The following is a 20,030-nucleotide window of genomic DNA, read 5'->3' on the forward strand; positions in this document are numbered from 1 at the left end:
CAAAAGAATTTCAAACATTTGTACGAGTTAGGAGCAGGGGTAGGACATTCTGCCCCTTGATTGTTTCACCATTCATGTCTGATCAGATTACTCCACATTCCTGCCTATGAGAACCCTTCACCTCCTTAATTAAACACAAGACCATAAAAAATAGGAACACTGAAGCTATCTAGATATTTGTAACCTTCTTCTGTCCTCGTCAAAACTTGCTTTCTGACCTATCTTTGTCAGCAGCAAATTGAGAACCATACTAAGTCCTTTCATCCCAAGTAATTTACACAAATTTGTAGAAGTTGCCTCCCCAGCAGCACACCACTCATTATGTCTTGCCAAAAAGAGCTATTGATGCCTACTTTCTCTTTCCTGTCAAGTGAAGACCCCAGAGTCTGCATCTCTTTCTCGGACTTTAGCAATTCTCTTTCACATCCACCTCTACCTACTCCCTCTCTTCTGTCTGCATGACCTTTTTGTCTTTGGTCAGTTGGCCCATATAACCATCAATGGTGACTCAGTGGGTGAGAATCTTAACTCAGAGCCAAAAGGGTTTGTGTCCAAGTTTCACGTAAACCCCTTCATTCGGGCTGACACTTCCAGGACAGTATAATGAAGAAGTGCCATGCTGTCAGAGGGGCATCTTTCAGATGAGAGGTTAAAATGAGACCATCTTTGCCCTCTCTAGTGAATGAAAAGAACACTTGGGTATTGATCCTGTGTCCTGAACCAATGCTTCAACGCACACTTTCGATAAAAATCAGATCAGTACTACATTGCAGTTTGTGCAACTTGCTGTGTTTAAATTAGTTGTATTGTCTGCATCACAACAGTGGCAACACTTCAGAAATCCTTAATAAGATGTAAATCACTTTGGGACATCTTGAGGAAAATGAAAAGGTACTACAGAAATGCAAGTACGTTCCTTTAGGTAATCTAGCCTTTGTTTCAGACCAGGTAGGCATTAAGAAAAGTTCGCAGTTTAGACTCCACAACAGGACCACAAGGTTTACTTATCACCCACGATGAATATACCATCTCCTGATATTGCTTGACTACTAAAGAACACTTTAGCTCAAATTATTGTGTTAAGGATTCTACATAGATAAAAGCTAAGATATTTAAAGGTTTTAGTAAAATAATTCAACTTGTACTTCATTATCAATAAATATCAAATTCTTTGAAAGTGCATCTTTTCAAATCAATCCAGTGTCAGAAGTTCAGATGAGACATTAAAGTGAGGACTTCCCTGCTGGGTCTAGTGACGTAAAAGAGCTCACAGAGCTATTTAAAGAGGTGCAAGTGGTTCTCCTTGCTACTCTGGGTCCTTCCTCAACTAATACCTTGAAATATGTTCAGCTTACTATCTACAAGATCTTCGCTTGCGCAAATTGGTTTTATGACAGAATAACACTTGAAAATTATCGTTATACATATGTTATATACAGATAAAACAAAAAAGGTGCTATACAAATGTATATTCTTTCCCAGGGTTCCTTTCATATAACCTGCAGTTTGTACATTAATACTGCGGTTGCCTTGCTGCTTCAATGTTATACATCTTCCAACTAATTTATGAAAGTTTAATATTAACATTGCTGTCAATTTAGCAACAGACAGCAATTATAACACTGGTAGTTAAAAGGATAAACAGATTAAAAAGGTGCTAAGAGTAATTTTCCACACAGGGTGTGAAATGGGACTGAACTTGAGACAGAATGGAATGAATATAATGTTAGGCTTTAGCAAAGTAAGAAATTAAACACTTAACTGAGGCCCAAAAAGTTATAATGAAAAGATAGCCTTGTTAAAACAGCAATTACCTGTAAATACCATAATTTTTTTTCATTCTATTGTATGGCAGATGGAAGATCTCCAGTCAATGTAATTATCCAAATTAAAAGTTGTTACTTTTTATATTTCTATTTTCTTTCACTTATTTATTAAATTCTGGTGATTTTTCTCCTGCAGCGCCACCACTGGAATAAGGGCAGAATTATAACATGACCAGTTTAAATGGACAATTGCCATTTTAATATTGTCTAATGAAGCTGTTTCAGACATGTTATGACATACCTTGGGAGCAGGTGGGACTTGAATGCAGGCCTCTTCGTCCAGAGGTAGGGACACTACCACTGTGCCACACAAGCCCCCTCTTCAATCCAGGCTGTTACCAAGACTGGAAAGTTCGAGTTACAAGGAGACACTGGATAGGCTGGGATTTTTCTCCCCTTGAGCGTAGCAGCAGAGGGGTGACCTTATAGAGGTTTATAAAATCATGAGGGGCATAGATAAGGTGAATAACCAAGGTCTTTTCCCCAGGGTAAGGGAGCCCAAAATTAGAGGGCATAGGTTTAAGGTGAGAGGGGAAAGATTTAAAACTGACCTGAAGAGTAACTTTTTCCACACAGAAGGTGTTGTGTGTATGGAATGAGCTGCCAGAGGAAGTGGGGGAGGTGGGTACAATTACAACATTTAAAGCCATTTGGACAGGTACATGGCTAGGAAAGGCATATGGACCAAATGCAGCAAATGGGACTAGTTCAGTTTAGGAAAACTGGTCAGCATGGACAAGTTAGGCCAAAGGGCCTTTTCCACACTATGACTCTAAGACAGCACTCTACCACTGCACCACAAGATCCACTACAATTGCCTTTGTAAACAAGGTCAAAGATCACATCTTTGGCACAAGACCCGAGTGGGTTACTGCAGCAGACTTGTGTCATGTCTGATTCTGATGTTTTAATGCTGGCTGGTCTGTCCAGTTTCTTCCTATACCCTTTCTGCGGTGGGTTTGATACAACTGAGTGATTTGCTTGGCCATTTCAGAGGGCAGTTGTGTATAACCACATCATTGTACAATTACTATTATCGTTGTTGCGTCTGAAGTGACATTAACACTCAGATCATGTAAGGTCAGCTGATTCCCTTCCCTAAATGCTATTACTCAAACAGATAAGCGTTTTCCTTCAAAAAAGAATCTAATTGCTCCATGGTCACCATTACTGACATTAGCTTTGTTTTATGGATAGGATTAGTATTCATGTGTCTCAAGACGTGCCACATTAAAAGGCATTTTTCCTGGACTGAATGAGAAGCGACCAGGTTTGGACAGCGTAGAAGAGCTGACACAGACATGATGGGCCAAATTGCCTCCTTGAGCAGTAGAGACCTTTGTGACTCAATGACAGGGCAGATACAAATAGTGGGAGTGTAAAACTGTAAATTTGAACAATTATTTAAATGGAGCTTTATGTATAGTTAGGGAATGTGCATAAATTACTGTCAAAATGAAACGTGTAAAACTTAACACAGGAGAACTGGCTATCGAACCCCAGACGATTACTACAGACAGGCAAATCAACAGTTCGAAAGTTAATTTAATTTTCACATACACAATATTCTTAAAAATTGTAAGAAAAATTGTTGATTATAATCTGTCAGGAAAGGTCACATTAATCACATCACAGCTTGGTCTCTGATTTAAGATCATTAATGTGCAGCAGGAAAATCTATCCAATTGTCTATAACCAGCTGAGCAATTGCCTTGCGGTTTGACAACAGAGTGAGACAATCCAATCTCTACTGCTCCCCTCAGCAATACTAAAGACTGTCCAAACCAGTTCTAAGCAATCTACTCAGAGTTACCTGGCGAATTAACCTCTAACACTGCTCATTAGCTATTTAATCCCGACCACACAAGTCAATGATAGATTGTTATAACAGCTCCCACTTTGAGCGGGTGACAATGCTCTGGACAGACAGTAGGCAATGTCAAGCACTTATTACCCCTCGGAGGGTGGCATTCTGCTTTCTGTTTATTCTAGCATATGGTGGCACAGCATTAAACTTGCTCTGGAACAGGAACAATGGCAAAAATGTGCATCTGGACGTTTTGGATCTCACTCCGCGCACACGGCACGTGGAACACAGTTCAACTCCTTCAGAATTTACGCTGCATTTTGAAGTGGGATTTCCCCTCCAAGGGAAGGTGCAGGAGAAACGGAACATTCAACCCATTTCCCTCAAGTACAGCAGGGCGATTTCCTGGGTTTAGAATTCATACTTTGTTTCAGGTCCACAGTGTCAGAGCATTTCACCGGCTTCTTCGCAATGCCAGCTATTACCAGATCAAAAATGGTCTCGAAGAGCAGGTCGACATTGTAGCCCGTCTTAGCACTGGTTTCAAAACACATTTTCTCTGCCAGTGGGAAATCCTTTTCATCTAGCATCTTGTATTTAAGGAGTTGCTTATAGAGATTAATTGCATCCTCTTTGAAGACCTGTTTGTTGGCTCTGGGAGCAGGAAATGCTGGAACTGGTCCCTGGGTTTCATCAGTCAGGTCAGATTTATTGCCCACCACAGCGAAGATGCAGTCGGGCTGAGCAGTGTCGGTCAGGCTGAGAAACCGCTCCTCCAGCTCCCGCAGACTCTGACGGTTCGTCACATCGTAAGTGAGGATCACAGCAGCTGCTCCTCGACAATACATTGAGCCCAATCCATGAAACTGCTCCCGTCCTGACAAAATATGGCAAAGCATCAAAAGAGCTGTAAGACAGCACATGGTTAGGCCACTTTCAGAATACCGCATCCCGTTCTGGTCTCCCTGCTATAGGAAAGATGTTGTTAAACGTGAGACGGTTCAGAAAAGATTTACAAGGATGTTGCTGGAGAGGAGGGTTTGAGCTATAGGGAGGAGCTGAATAGGCTGGAGCTATTTTCCCTGGGGTGTCAGAGGCTGAGGGGTGACATTATAGAGATTTATAAAATCATGAGGGACACGGCTCGGGTGAATAACCAAGGTGTTTTCCCCAGGGTAGGGGAGTCCAAAACTAGAGGGCATAGATTTAAGGTGAGAGGGGAAAGATGCAAGAGAGACCTAAGGGGCAACTTTTACATGCAGAGAGTAACGCATGTATGGAATGGGTTGCCCAGACGTGGCAGAGGTCGGTACAATTACAACATTTAAAAGGCATCTTGTGGCATGAATAGGAAGGATTGAGGGGGATCTGGGCCAAAGGCAGGCAAATGAAACTAGATTAATCCAGCATATCTGGTCGGCATGGACAAGTTAGACCAAAGGGTCTGTTTCCATGCTGTACATCTTTATGACTCTAAGAGCTGGCTCATTCCACACTCAGAATCCTGCCATATCAGCTGGGCTGGTAGAGAATTCAACTAATCTATTGGCTGAAATATTAAACCCAGAACCTGCCTGGTGGATAAAAGATCCTGTGGATACTATTTTGAGGAAAAGATCATGAACATTTATCCCACAACCAACATCAAATAATCTGAATTGTTGCATTGCAGTTTATGGAACCTTGCTGTGTACAGGCAAGCTGTCATGTTTCCTATATTGCAAAAGGGAAAACACTTCAAATGACCCCGTAATTGGTGGTATAGGGCTTTGGGATATCCCGAGGTTGTGAAATGTGCAAAAGCAATGCAAGCTTTTCCTTCTCTACCATCCAGGTCCAAGCCAACAGGAGGTAAGTAGCAGATACAGCGCTCACTACAAGCTGTGTATGAGCCAACGCCATTATTCCACTGCCTATAGCCTGACCCTTGGCATTGGGGTGTGTGCATGTGCATCTATGTGTGTCTGCCTGTGTGAAAACCTAGGCTACCTTCCTGCTCAGATTGGGAAGAGCTGTCTCTGCAGCCACACATGATACCCCCACCTCCGTCCAATCCCTCCCACCCCTGCCAATGACCCCTTATTCTGGCCAGTTTTTAAAACAGGCACCACTTACTGGAAATTCTCAAAACAACTTCCAGGCAACACTTTCAGTAGCTGCCAAGTCTGGGCTTTTACATTTTCAAACTGTGAAACAAACAAGATCCATTGTGCCACACAGAAGTAAAACTTGTCTTGCCTTGTGTATATGAGATTAAAGACTAATCGAGGTGCTGAAGAGAATTAAATGATTCAATAGACTCAGTGAAGAGTAACTATTTCCTTTTTTTGAATGGGAGGGCAAATCGAGAACGAGAGTCTAGAAATTTAAAATCAGAGCCAGGCACTTCAGGTTTGTAGTTAGAAAGTACTTATTCACAAAGGGAGATAGAAATCTGAAAATTGCCTAAAGAAAATGCTGAAGTTCGCGCTGGGAGATGGAGAGCATTTATCAATTTCAAAACTGATATTGTTAAATTGATTATTTTTAGTCCAAGGATCCAGGTGACTTAATACAACGAACATACAGATCAATCTTAAATTCACTGCATGGTGGAATTCGCTGCAGGGTCCTTGGCTTCCTACTCATATTCAACTGGAAGTGAAACTAGATATGCATTGCAATAATCTTTTTTAAAAAATGAGAAAAAAATGCTACAAAACATGAATTATAAGAACATGCTCAGGGAGAGACAGACCATTTCCAGTATATGGTTTCAATTGATCGTATGCTCAGTGATTGAATGATACTCATTTCTTTTTCCGCACTCATTACTTAAAAACAATTCATTGCTTCACCCAACGGACTTTTAATCTCTTTAAAAAAAGGGCAAATATTTTGCAAAATGCTGATGTTGAAATGTTTGGCTGTTGACATTTACACAAGAAATACAAGAAAGCATTGGAACGAGTTATGAAAAAAAAAGGATGTCAGTGCCAAATCTCATTTCCTTATCAGGATGTGGAAGTTTCAATGTATTCAAAAACTTGGCAAACTTGCTTGAGTTTTAAAGATAGTTTGGGATGATGTCCATACATCTGGATTATGACCTGTGTGTACTGATTTCTCCACTATGCCTTTCTCTCCAAGTTTTGTTTTCTTACCATAGATAGTATTTTTTGACCTCTATCCATCTGTTGGACAGTCTTTCCTGAGTGGACCTGTACCTAATGGGTATCTATTCTCTGTCCCCAGTCACCTTCTATACCATAAAGACCCTTTCCTTGGTACTGAAAACCTGAACCTTTTGTCTAGAAATGTTTCCAAGCTGACATGAAGATTATTCCCAAAATGTGTTAAATAAAGTGTCAATGCTGGATTCTAAAATAAAAGTTTCTAAACGTATGTGCTCAGCAAAATGTTGTTTTCCCGTTTCGCAAAAATTTAGACTCTTGAATCTATCTTTAGCTCTCTAGAAGCCAGTCAGTCAATCTCTCCTTTGTACGACTTCGCAGAAAATCAGAGCGCCTTTTGAACTGTTAGCTCTTACAAAACTTCCCAGTAGCATCTGCAACTTCTCTAAGCTGGAAGAAATATCATGGCATCCAACCCCTACCCACCTTCAAACACCCCAGGCCCTTCTGCTTTTTTCCCCCCAGAACCTGGGCACTAATCCAATATTTTTCAGGAGGTAAGTTAAAGATGGAGAGCTGCAATGACCTTAAAGATCAGTTTCAATGCAAACATTACTCTCGTTAATTTCAACCAGATGAAAGGTCAAAAGATCCAACAACAAAAACATTTCAGAAAACATGAAATAAAACATGTTCTTTTAAAGTAAACACGCCAAGAATATTTCAAAGCTGAAAATGCCTTAAAAAAAGCTAAAGTATTGTAAGTGCTTTCCACGGACTTCCAAACCATTGCTGGGAAAAGCAGAATGTAAGCTACAGAGTATGAAAGGGATTGAGCCGAAAGATTGTACAGAAGGTGGATTCGTGAAATATAGGCAGCATAAGTCCCTTCCAAGATGGGAATCAGCGTTTGCAGATTAGGCTCTGCATTCACTGGAGCATTGTTGACATATTTCCACAGAATAACTTATCTTGAGGTACATCACAGGAATGATTTTCAAACATCCAGTATGGAGAGGAATTAAGCCAGGTGACAGCAAGTTTGGTTCCAGAGGTAAGTTCAAAGGAGCATTTAAAGGAGGAGAGGTGGGTTAACTTTCAAGAGTTTAGAGCCAAGGAAACTGAAGGCAAAGCCACTAATGGTTGGGTGATTCAAATCAAAGACACTCCAGAGGCCCAGGGCTAGGGGAGGCAGAGACCTGGGTGTTGCAATGGATGAGTCAACAGAGAGATGTGAAAACAAGAACAAGAACTCTAAATAAAGTTTGAGGGACAACAGCCAATGGTCAGTGAGTCCTGGAGTTAATGTCTGACTGTTTTAGGCAAAACGGAACTCTGAAATCACAGATGTACGTCTGAAACAGGAGGTAAAGTCTCAGCATGGGACAGCTGCCTCTGAATTTTGCGTTGAGACATAAATCATGGGGTTTTTACAGTATTTCCATCAGTGGAAAGCCACATGATGAAGATACTAACAACACAGTCCAATATTGAGATTCTTTTTAAACAAAAGAAGTCTTTTAAGTGGGATTGTTGGAGGTGGTGCAGATTAACCACTTCCTACTGTTCATTGTCACTATCCCAGAACTATTTTCTGAGGGAGGGTCCCGACCCAAAACATCGACTTTCCTGCTCCTCTGATGCTGCCTGGCCTGCTGTGTTCCTCCGGCTCCACAGTGTTCTCTGACTCCAGCATCTGCAGTTCTTACTTTCCCAGAACTAGACTGGTACCTTCAGAGAAACCCACTCTGCAGACGGTCAATAAAAACAGATTCTCAAAATAACCTAAACGCTAGCTCACTGATGCCAAGTCTTGGAATCCAACTGAAAACAGGAATGGAAAGTGTCACCTTGTCGAGACAGACTAACCTCCCCAACAACCCCCACACCCCCAACTTTGTTTTTCCAGGTTTAATGAGACAGTGTGCCTTTGACGTGGGGGAAGGACAAGTCAGGACTATAATGGAAGACTTTTCACCTGTTGGATATGTGTAGCTCCAGCAACACAAAAGAATTTTAACATCAAGAATCAAGCAGCCTATTTCACCATCACCCTATGTATAAACTTCAACATTCACTCCCACCACCACTAAGAAAAGTAGCAGCAGTGTGTACTATCTATCAATGTGGTGCAGAAATTCACCAAGGCTCCTTCAACGACATCTTCCAAACCCACAGTCACTTCCATCTAGAAGGATGGGGCAGGCAATGCTTGGAACATCACCAGCTGTCAGTTCCCTCGAAGCCACCCACCATCCTGACTTGGAAATATATCACCATTCTATCACTGTCGCTGGGTCAAAATCCTGGAACTCGCTTCCTAATGACATTGTGAATGTGTGTACACTCAGTGAACTGCTGCGGTTCAAGAAGGCAGCTCATCCCCACCTTCTCAAGGGCAACAAGGGATGGATAATAAATCTCATGAGCGAATGAAGAAAATAATTATGACAATCCAGTCTCTCAATGGCTCACCTCCTGGTTGACTGCAAACATCACCAACCATAGCAGGCTCGTGTGGTGAAGTCCCAGGTTTCAACCCTCCATGGAAAATCTGGACAAACCTCAACCCCTTGGGGAAAGTGGTCTCTTGTTCCACCAATGTGACTTGAGTTTAATTTGTGACTGTGGCTAAGTTTGACCATCACCCACACAGTGAACTGTGAGACCCATTCCTTATTGATGAAGCAACTGAAGATCCAGGATACTTCTGCGAGAAACTCTTGCAGCAATATCCTGTAACTGAGATGACTGGCCTCCAATAACCACAACCATCTTCCCTTTTTGCTCATTTTGACTCCAGTGAGTGGAGACTTTTCCCTGCATTTCCTACAAACTGCAGTTTCCTTAGCACTCCTCGATGCCACACTCAACCTCAGTTTGTGCGATGTGGAATGCTTTCTTGCAGGGACTATCAATTTGGATTAGTTCATGGGATTTGGGGGGGGTGGGGTGCATCCAGCATCATTAGGAGCATTGTAACCAATGACAGGAACAAACCCATTCCACCAACTTTCAGGGACAAAAAATAAACTGCAGAAGCTGGAATCCAAGGGAGACAAACAGGAGGCTGGGAGAATACAGCAGGCCAGGCAGCATCTGGAGGAAAGGGGCAGTCAACATTTAGGGAATTTCAGGTATCTTCAGTGCTGAAGAAGGGTAATACCCAAAACGGTGACTGCTCTTTTCCTTCAGATGCTGCCTGGCCTGCTGTGCTCTTCCAGCCTCCTGTTTGTCCACCAATTTTAATCGACCATGTCTAAAACAGTGGGTTCTAAAATTAATCACAATTAATCTCCAACTGTTACAGGGCTTAGCAGTTAAGACAGGGAAAGATCACACATCAAAACTAATCCCAAATTCAAATGTCAATGTGATCAACCTTTAGTTCAACTGAAGATTGTGCTGGAACAGAACTCGAGAACCAAATCAAACATCAGCAAATACGAAGTTCAAGGCATCAATTTGAACTGGGAAACTAAAATCATACAGAATATTAAACTGATGAGTATTGTTTAACCAGAAGAAACAGGAACAAGGGAGGCCATTCAGCTTCTTGAGCCATTCTGCTATTGTTAGATCATGATGATCAGTTTCTTGACTGTTTACCCACCCTGGACTCTCTCGACGCAACAAAATTCTATCAATCTCAGCTTTAATTGACCACTTGCCTTTAACTGTTTTCCCTTAAAAACTATTAAGGTTTCTTCTACTCCTTGTCAAAGATGAGCTTTCCAATATCTGATTCTGATATCACAATGGGATCCTGACATCACCCCTCAATGTTCTGGCTCTCATTTTAAGATTTTGTCCCCTTGTTTTGGGCTCCCAACACAGAAGGAAATACATTCTTCCTTTATAACATCTCAGGTTCTTTAATCATCTCAAACACTTCAATTAAATCAACCCTTAGACCTTCTCAACTCGAGGGAACAAGCCAGGTCTGGGCCCTTATCATTTAACCCTGAAGCCCCAGTATCATTTTGGTTAACTTATGTTGCTCCCCCTCCAAAGTTACTCTTCATAATCTTTCCTAAGGTCCAGGACCTAATTATACAAGAAATTTATTAAACTGTAACTTCCACCCCTTATTTACTTCAGCAACTAGGAGAATGTCTGTGTGGAGTTTGCACCGTCGGCTGAGGGTGGAATCGAACCTGGGTCCCTGGTGCTGTGATGCAGCAGTGCTAATCACTGAGCCACCGTGCCTCCCTTAAACTGCATTTTTTTTTAAAAAGCTGTCCCCAGTTTTTATTGAGGACTTGGACCCTAAATCTCTGTGCCTTCAGTTCCCAAGCTCGCACTATTCAGAAATTTAGCTTTCATCTTCTATTACAGTGATATGATATCAATCTGGGCAACTAATTAAACTGCACAGATCAACCAACATGGAATGTAGTGATCAGAAGCTTCTGTAGGTATTCAGACATTCCTGACAAACTTCATAAGATCGGACCATCACAGTCTTGTGACCCTTAAATTGAACAAAGACAGCATTAAAAATAGTTGCAAATGCACCGCCTCAACACCGCCAGAAACATTGCACAATCAACATCCTATTCATAACTCAAAATAAAACCTTAATGTGTGTTTCACAACCGTCAAGCTAATGGTGAGAGATTGCACAAAATATGCATTATTGCAAGTTGTAAAGTTGTAGTTGAACGATGGTGCGCATCATAAATTCTCAATGATAAGAAACTGAAACTTATTAGTAATGTTTCTCAGGTAAAGTCTTCAATTCATCCTACATAATCCTCATTGTTATAACAACAGTGAATTCTGGGGTAAAGAACAATGCAACAGGAATTTACTTGCAACTTATCCAACTGTAAACGCAAGAAATTATTCTGACTGGTATTGACAATACAGAAACAGGCCATTCAGCCCAATTGATTCAAGCTGGTGTTTTGCTTCCTCCCACCCCTCTTTTCTTCAGGCTGTTAACATATCTTTCTACTAGAGAAGTACTGAAGAGATCAGGTCTTCACTGGGAATGTGAATCTTTAGCTCTCCCCGTACAATTTTGTCACACGTAATCTATCAAAATCAGTGATTCCTTAACAAGAGCAGAATATCTTTGTGAAAAAAGGGAAAAACTTGCATTTCCATATTGCCTTGAAACTCCTCAAAGTATATAACCAAATACAGCAATTTGCACACAACTATTCCGGAGAGTTAGCCTGGATTGTGTGTTGATAAAGTTAATGGAAAGCAAGTATTTCTCTACCGGAATCCACAAACAGATGAGATTTCCTTAACATTAGAGCCAGGTTATCAAGGATAATTTCAGCAAGATCTTCACACCAAGAGGAACGGAAGTTCCAAACCCCCGATGGGGACAAAAAGCAGAGCTTTCAAAGCTGCTGTCAAATTTTGTTGAATAAACATATTAAGAGATAAACGGTAAATGGAATTGGGATTCAAATCCTCCATAATTTAATAGAATGTGGTTGCAACAGTCTCAAAGGGCTGAATGGGCTCCTCCTTTTTCTATATTCAAGGCTGGGGAGGGGAGGGCTCAAACTCACAGCTTATTGAGCTAAACACTGCACTGCAGCTGGCACAGGTAGATATAGATAAAACAAAACCAGATAAACTAAGCACACTCAGTCTGTATTCAGCCAATCTAACTCATTGGCTTTACATAATCTGGATCACAATTCACTTCAAAGACACGTGCTTATCCAGAACTAAATAAATCAGCACTTTACTTGTGTACACATTACAATACTAATGACTTTTGTCCTTTTTTTTTTTAAGAAAGAGAAAGGTTGAGACAGAGGTGCTGAGCAGTCTGCGCAGAATTAATAAACAGCTTGTGACACCTTGGGTTCTTTTTCTGAAAAGTTTGAATAAAAGCAGCCTAAATGGGTGGTGTCAAGCTCCCACACAGAGCCAGGATTTCTCTTTAGTTTTAACTTTCTGCAGTTGCTGGGGTCTTGAAACTGGATGTGGAGTATTGTGTTCAGTTTTTATTCCTCTCTCTGTTACAGCTAAAAGCTGGGGGTCTCTTCCTGCTACTTGAATTGCATGTGAGACAATCTGTTTTACTGGATTTTCCTTTAGCAAGGGTATGTTTCATAGAGTCATAGAGTCCTACAGCACAGACACAGGCCCTTTGGCCCAAACTGGTCCATTCCGACTGAAATGTCCAACCACGCTAACCCCATTTCCCTGCAATTGGCCCATATCCTTCCAAACCTTTCCTATCCATGTATTTGTCCAAATGCCTTTTAAATGTTGTTAATGTACCTGCATCACCCACTTCAGTTGGCAGCTCATTCCATATACATACCACCCTGTGTAAAAGTTGCCCCTCAGGTTCCCATGTATTCTTTCCCCTCTTACCTTAAACTGATGCCCTCTAGTTCTCGACTCCCCAACCCTGGGAAAAAGACTGAGTGCATTCACCCTATCCATGCCTCTCATGATCTTATACACTTCTACAAGACCACCCTGCCTCAGTCTCCTACACTCTAAAGAAAAAAAAAGTGTCCTAGCTTGTCCAACCTCTCCCTATAACTCAGTTTCCTCGAATCCTGGCAAAATCCTTGTAAATTTCTTCTGCACTCGTTCCAGATTAATAACATTCTTCCTATAGTAAGGTGACCAAAACTGAACGCAATACTCCAAGTGCTGCCTAATCAACATCATGTACAACTGCTTCATAACTTTCTAACTTCTATACTTGATACCCTGACTGATGAAGGCCAGTGTGCCAAAAGCCTTCTACACTGCCTGTCTACCTGTGACTCCACTTTCAGAGAACCGTGCACCTGAACTCCAAGGGATGTTACTATATCGGAACAGTTACTGTTTAGTAGTTAAATAATCTATTATTCTGTTAAGTCTTCCAACAGAGTTAAGCTAATCAAATTCTCTCTTTTGTTGTAATTTAACTATAGTGCATGAATAAAGTGTGTTTTGCTTCAAGATAGTAGTTTGGCCAATCAAATTGTATCTGGAACATTAACAACTGGCACTTGCTTTTAAAATAAGAAAAAGAGAGGGTCTAGGCTAGCTTCTTAATATATTTTGAGGGGGTTTGGTCTGGTTCATAAGATACGCAGAATTTGTTTGCAACACCAACTCTATTTCTTGCAGTAAGTCAGGTTTCACTGCCAGGATTGGATCCAATAATAAAGATTCTTGAACAGCTACTTCAGTAATTGCAGCTCTGCCCAACCCTGACCCTGACTTGATAACAAGGGTTCAACAAGGCTGTTGAAGGCATGGTGTCAGTATCTGGCAGTGGAGTGATCCATACTAAACTGGGGAACAATGGTGATATCAGAACTGAGAACCGCTAACTACAAAGTAAGATTAGCGGCAGCATGATGGCTCAGTCATTAGCACGGCTGGCTCACAGCACCAGGGACCCAGATTCGATTCCACCCTCGGGTGATCATGCGTGGAGTCTGCACATTCTCTCTGTATCTGCGTGAGTTTCTGTTGGGTACTCACGTTTCCTCCCACAGTCCAAAGATGTGTAGGTTAGGTGGATTGGCCAGACTAAATTGCCCACAGTATCCAGTGATGTGCAGGAAAGGTAGATTAGCCATGGAGAATGCAGGGATAGGGTAAAGGGTGTGTCTGGGTGGGCTGCTCTTCGGAGGATTGAAATGGACTCGATGGGCTGAATGGCCTGCTTCCACAGCATAGGGTTTCTATGATTCAACAGTTTGGGACTTCTCTCCAGGTAAGTAGAGTTTGAGCAATGATCTGTTTATAGGCTTAAGATTATGAAGGAGTTTTATAGGATAGAGATAAGATTACTTAGAATTCCACAGAAATCCAAAGAATTCAGAAGTGTCTTTACCCAAAGGAGTGGTGAGAACGTGGAACTACAGGTAGGGAAAATTAGGTGCTTTCAAAGGAAAGTATGAAGAGAGAAAGGAGCAGATGAATATTGTGAAAAATAAAGATGAACTAGAATGAGAAACAGCTTAAACAGAGCATAAACACTGGTACGAATTTGATGGGCTGAATGGCCTGCTTCTATATTAGCTAATGATCTGCTGAGTCAGTTCAGCAAAATGGACATGGCACCTATTGGAAAAGGCAAATAACAGATTGCGTTTTAAATTCCTGGGAACAGCAGGACTGACGGACAAGGAGAGGTTGAATCAATTAGGATTATATTCACTGGAGTTTAGAAGAATGAAGGGGGGAGTTCGATCTCATAGAAGCCTATAAAATTCTAACAGGACAGACAGGATAGGTGCAGGAAGGATGTCCCCAGTGATGCAGGTGTTCTTAACCAGGAGTCACAGTTTAAGGAAACAGGGAAAACCATTTAGAACTGACAGGAGGAGATCTTTCTTTGGCCAAAGTGGTGAGCCAGTGGAATTTGCTACCAAAGAATGCAGTCAAGGCAAAACATTGTATGATTTCAAGGAGGAGTTGGATATAGCACTTGGAGCTAAACGGAGTCAAAGAATGTGAGAGAAAAGCCAGAACAGGTTATTGAGTTGGACTATCAGATATGATCAAAATGAATGGCAGAGCAGAACTGAAGGGCCGAATAGCCTGTTCCTACTTCTATATTTCTAGGTCAGGCTCTTAATAATTTCTGAGAAATGGAGGCTGTCACAAGGATCATGCCTTTAATTTAGAATTAGAGTTGACTGTTGGGTCTAGAATTCCGCAGGCTGATAACAGGTCGTTTTGTGAACAATTTATATTTGCATAATTCCTTTAGCGTATGAAAAGACTGCAAGTTATTTCATCAGAGCGATGAAACAAAATTTCTCACCAAGTAACAAAGAGATATTAGGGCTGGTGGCACAGCCACCAATGGCAGAGTTATTACAATTAGGAATAATCTAGAGGTTGGAATTGGAAGATCACATATCTCAAAGGGTTTTGGGTTGCAGCGGATAAAAACAGGGAGGGCAAGCATAGCAAGGGATTTGAAAGCAAGGAATAGAATTTGAAATGGACAAGAAGCATGGAATTACATTAAAAATTTCTGACTTAAAAAACTCCTTTTCCAATCTTGCTTACTATGATCTGCCTGTGCTGCTTGTAAACAAAGCTTTTCACTGTACTCAGGTACACATGATAATAAATCAAATCAAGAAGCAAACGTTTTTGAAAGTATGGGTAAAGAGCAGGGAATGGCACAAATTACCTACATTCAGCTTATGGAGCTGGCTCACACAAATATTCACAGTAGATTGTGCAGCTGGAAGAGGTTAGAGAGGGAGCAAATAAGTGACTAATTTCTGGTAACCGAATTAAAATCCTTTAGAGTGAAGGCATTGTGTAGTATACAGTACTCCACTAAACAGAAGACACTGGAGCCAATAAAGATGGGCACTGATGTACACTGGCAACACCTTCATTTAAAAATTCTCCCTAAACCTCTCTGCCTTTGAGGCATTCCTGAAATTCTACCTCTTTAACCAAGCTTTTGAACATCAGAACATAGAACATTACAGTGCAGTACAGGCCCTTCCGCCCTCGGTGTTGTGCCGACCTGTCAAACCAATCTGAAGCCCATCTAACCTAAACTATTCCATTATCAGACCTAATATTTTGTCAGAGTGCTATATTATGTTTCACAATGCTCCTATGAAGCAACGTGACAGGTTTTGTGTTAAAGACACCGCGTAAACTATTGTTGCTCATGCCTCCAGCTTTTGCCAAGGTGTCACAAATCAAGTGTACCCGTTAGCAGGTTTCATTCTCCAGGATCTTATTTAAAGATGCAGAGTGTTGTTAAGGTCAGAGACTGATCAGTCTTTTTTGGAGACTAAGGGAATCAAGGTTTATGAGGGTACTTCCCAAAGATGTAGCTGTAGGAGATGAAGAGTGGATGCCAGGAGAAGCATCAGGCAAACCAAAAAGTTAGCCGTTGACCTGGTAAAGTTATAACACAACACTACTTGCATGCCAAACAGGAGGTGCAGCATGCAACGCATAGCCCTAAGCCAACCCACAACCAATGGATCAGATTTAAGCATTGCTGCCAAAACCCAGTTCTGAATGATGCTGGTCAATTAAATCGCATTTAATTATCCATCACCTCAAATTAAGAGAAACAGCAATCAATGGACAAGAAAACCTTCTGCTGATGACCATCCAGCTGCCACCCACATTCCACCCAACACAACTGATTAGTTATCAGTTCTCCTCTATGTTGAACACCACTCGAAAGAAAAGCTGAGGTTCTCTCCACAAATGTCCCCCAGCAACAATTACACAGGAACCCAGAACATCAGTGCAAAAGGCAAGGCGGAAACATTTCCAACCACCTTCAGCCAAAAGTATCAAGTGGATAATCTTTCTTAGTCACCTCCTATAATTCCCAGCATTGCTGAAGACTGTCATCTGTAATCAGATTAATTCAATATATCAAGAAACAGCTGAAGATATTGGATCCTGCAAAAGGTTATGGCCCCCCAAAAATTGAAGCAATAGTACCGAAGACTTGTGCTCCAGAACTTGCCGCTCCCCTGGCCAAGCTGTTCCTCTACATCTACAACACTGGTATCTACCTGACAATATGGAAAACTACCCAGACATAGTTGTCAAAAATAAGCAGGACTATTCCAACTTGGGGACAATTATTGCCCTATTAGTCTACTCTTGATCAAAGTAATAGAATGCATTGTTGACAGTACAATGAGCAACACTTGCTTAGCAAAAACTTACTCACTGATGTTCAGTTTCTGCCAGGGGCCACTCAGCTCCTCATTACAGTCCTGGTCTAAACTTGGTCAACAGAACTGAAGAAAGGAGCCGAGAGCAAGTGCCCATGACATCAAGACGGAGTGTGGCATCAAGAAGCTCCAGCATAAATAGTCAATAAGAACCCTGCATCACTCGCCACTGGTCGGAGTCAGACCCAGTACAAAGGAAGCTCGTTGTGGTTTTTAGAAGTCAGTCATTTCAGTCAAGACATTGTAAGAGTTTCTCAGGGTAGTGGGTCCTAGGTCTAACCATCTTCAGCTGCTTTAATGACTTTTTCTTCATCATAAGGTCAGAGTGGGCATGTTCGCTAATAATTGAAGAATTTCAGCAGCATTCACGAACCCTCAGATACTGAAGCAGCCCATTTTCACATGCACAAGACCTGGACAACAACCAGACTTATACTGATGAGTGGCAAGTAGCGCTCATACCACACAAGTGCCAGGTGATGACCATCTCCCAATTTCCCCTTGGTATTAACCTTGCTGATTCCCCCACTATGAAAGCATGGATGGGAGCTACATGTTAACAGTTGACCAGAAACTGAACTGCAGCCATATAAATACTGTAGCTATAAGAGCAGGTCAGAAGCTAGGAATTCGGTGGTAACTCGCCTCCTGTCTCCTCAATACTTGTCCACCATCTACAAGACAGAAGTCAGCATTGTGATGATATATTCTCCACTTGCCTGGATATGGTCAGAAGTCACACAATACCAGCTTATAGTCCAACTGGTTTATTTGAGATCACAAGCTTTCAGTGTTCCTGTTGGACTATAAACTGGTGTTGTGACTTCTGACTTTGTCCACCCCATTCCAACACTGGCACCTCCACACCATGCCTAGATATGCACAGCTCCAACACTCAAAAGAATCTCAGCATCATCAAGAACTAAGCAGCCCACTTCACTGCCAACCCTCCACCCACTGTCAACATACACCCCATACACCTATGATGACAGTAGCACGCACCACCTACAAGATGCACTGCAGAAATTCACCAAAGCTCCTTAAACAGCACCTCCCAAACATGTGACCTCTACTACCAAGGACAAGCACGATTGATGCATGGGATCCTTAGCTTCAATATCCCTTTCAGGCCACTCACCACCCTGCGTTGGAACTATATCTGCATTCCTCTTACTGTGGCTGCAACAACATCGTGGAACACCCTCCCCAAGAACCTGTACCCCACAGATTTGACGGAGGCTGACTCAACATCACCTTATGTAGGACAGTTAGGAATAGACAATAAATGCTAGCCTAGCCAGTGAGATCGAAGGCCCATGAATGAACTTTTAAAACGCCCTATTAATTGCATCTCCTCAGGGCCTTGGGTTAACGTCTCACCCTCAGCACAGCCCCGATAGTGTAGCACTCCTGTACCCTCTCAGGGTGGAACAGCGTGGATGAGACTCAAACTCCAGAGTTGAGTCCAGTGGAATGGGGGCGGGGGGGTCAAAAGTACAGCCTGCTGATTCAGCAGAGACTAAGAATGCAACCCGCCCGGCACATCTCAATGTTTAACAGAAGCAGCTGTCAAACAACAGCGGTACGACAAGTATAATCGGAGAACTGCAACCCAAAGTGATGCCAAACTCATGAGAAACATAGATAGATTAAAAAAACTGATCATCCCGTCAGATCACTCCTGGTCAACTAAGCAAGTGAGTCCTTAAAAACTCCTAACTCCGCAGTGAACTCAGAGACCGGCCCCAGCTCCTGTTCTAGTCGCTCCCAGTACCCAGACAGAGCTGGATTTCCCCCGGTGAGGGTAAAGGTTGGAATGTTGCTTTTGCCCTGGGTGGGGAGAAACAGTCTGGGGACTGACTAAGCTGCCGTGTCCCAGATAAACACACTGTGCCACCCCCAGTGTTTCAGGAGGAGTTGGGAGGGTGGTAATGGGGCAATGGGTGGGGGAGGGAGAGGAGGTGGTGGTCATGGGGCAATGGGGGAAGAGGAGGTGGGGATAGGGGTATACTTTGGGACTCACTGACCTGCCGTGTCCCAGATGGACACACTGTGCCGCCCCCACTGTTTCAGGAAGAAAGCTCCGCCGATCGTGCTGAACGTTTCCTGGAAGCGGCGCTCGGTGTACTGATGTAGGAGAGAGGTTTTACCAACATTCATATCACCCAGAATCACAACCTTCACATCGGGCTTCATCATCCTGGCTGGGTCCGGTCTCACACTGGGATCTTACTGTTCCCACCGCCCTGCGCACTGTCTTCCTAAAACTTTCCTTGTGATCCAAACGGAAACAGGCGGAGACTCCCTGCCCGGAGCCCCGCCCCCAGCGGCCGCTCCCGGGACACCCCACCCGTAAACACACCCCCAACACCCACACCCCACCCAAACCCACCCCCAATACCCACCCCCCAAACGCACCCAAACCCACCCCCAATACCCACACCCCCCCAAACCCACTCCAGCACCCACACCGCCCTAAACCCAGCCCCCACCCCCCAATACCCACACCCCCCCAAACTCACCCCCTAAACCCACCCACAACCCCCAAACCCACTCCAGCACCCACACCCACACAACCCCCCCAAACCCACCCCCAACACCCAAACCCACCCCC

At 42.7% G+C, this 20,030-nt stretch overlaps 1 protein-coding gene across 3 annotated transcripts; it reads right to left on the reverse strand.

The window, feature by feature from the left end:
* Positions 1-3,353: 3,353 nt before the first annotated feature.
* rab20 (RAB20, member RAS oncogene family) lies at positions 3,354-19,715 on the reverse strand. Of its 3 annotated transcripts, none has more exons than XM_020513348.2 (2): positions 19,444-19,715; positions 3,354-4,510 (listed from the first exon to the last, which is right to left on the reverse strand). In XM_020513348.2, the coding sequence occupies exons 1-2, from the start codon at positions 19,613-19,615 to the stop codon at positions 4,017-4,019; spliced, it is 666 nt and encodes a 221-aa protein (XP_020368937.1). In that variant the 5' UTR covers positions 19,616-19,715; the 3' UTR covers positions 3,354-4,016. The 3 variants fall into 3 exon arrangements, with proteins under 3 accessions (XP_020368937.1, XP_048454081.1, XP_048454082.1); XM_048598124.1 differs by having other exon boundaries at positions 3,354-4,540; XM_048598125.1 differs by having other exon boundaries at positions 3,354-4,601; positions 19,444-19,552.
* Positions 19,716-20,030: the final 315 nt, after the last annotated feature.

The sequence above is a fragment of the Rhincodon typus genome, chromosome 6 (assembly GCF_021869965.1).
Source record: "Rhincodon typus isolate 14 chromosome 6, sRhiTyp1.1, whole genome shotgun sequence".
Classification (NCBI taxonomy): domain Eukaryota; kingdom Metazoa; phylum Chordata; class Chondrichthyes; order Orectolobiformes; family Rhincodontidae; genus Rhincodon; species Rhincodon typus.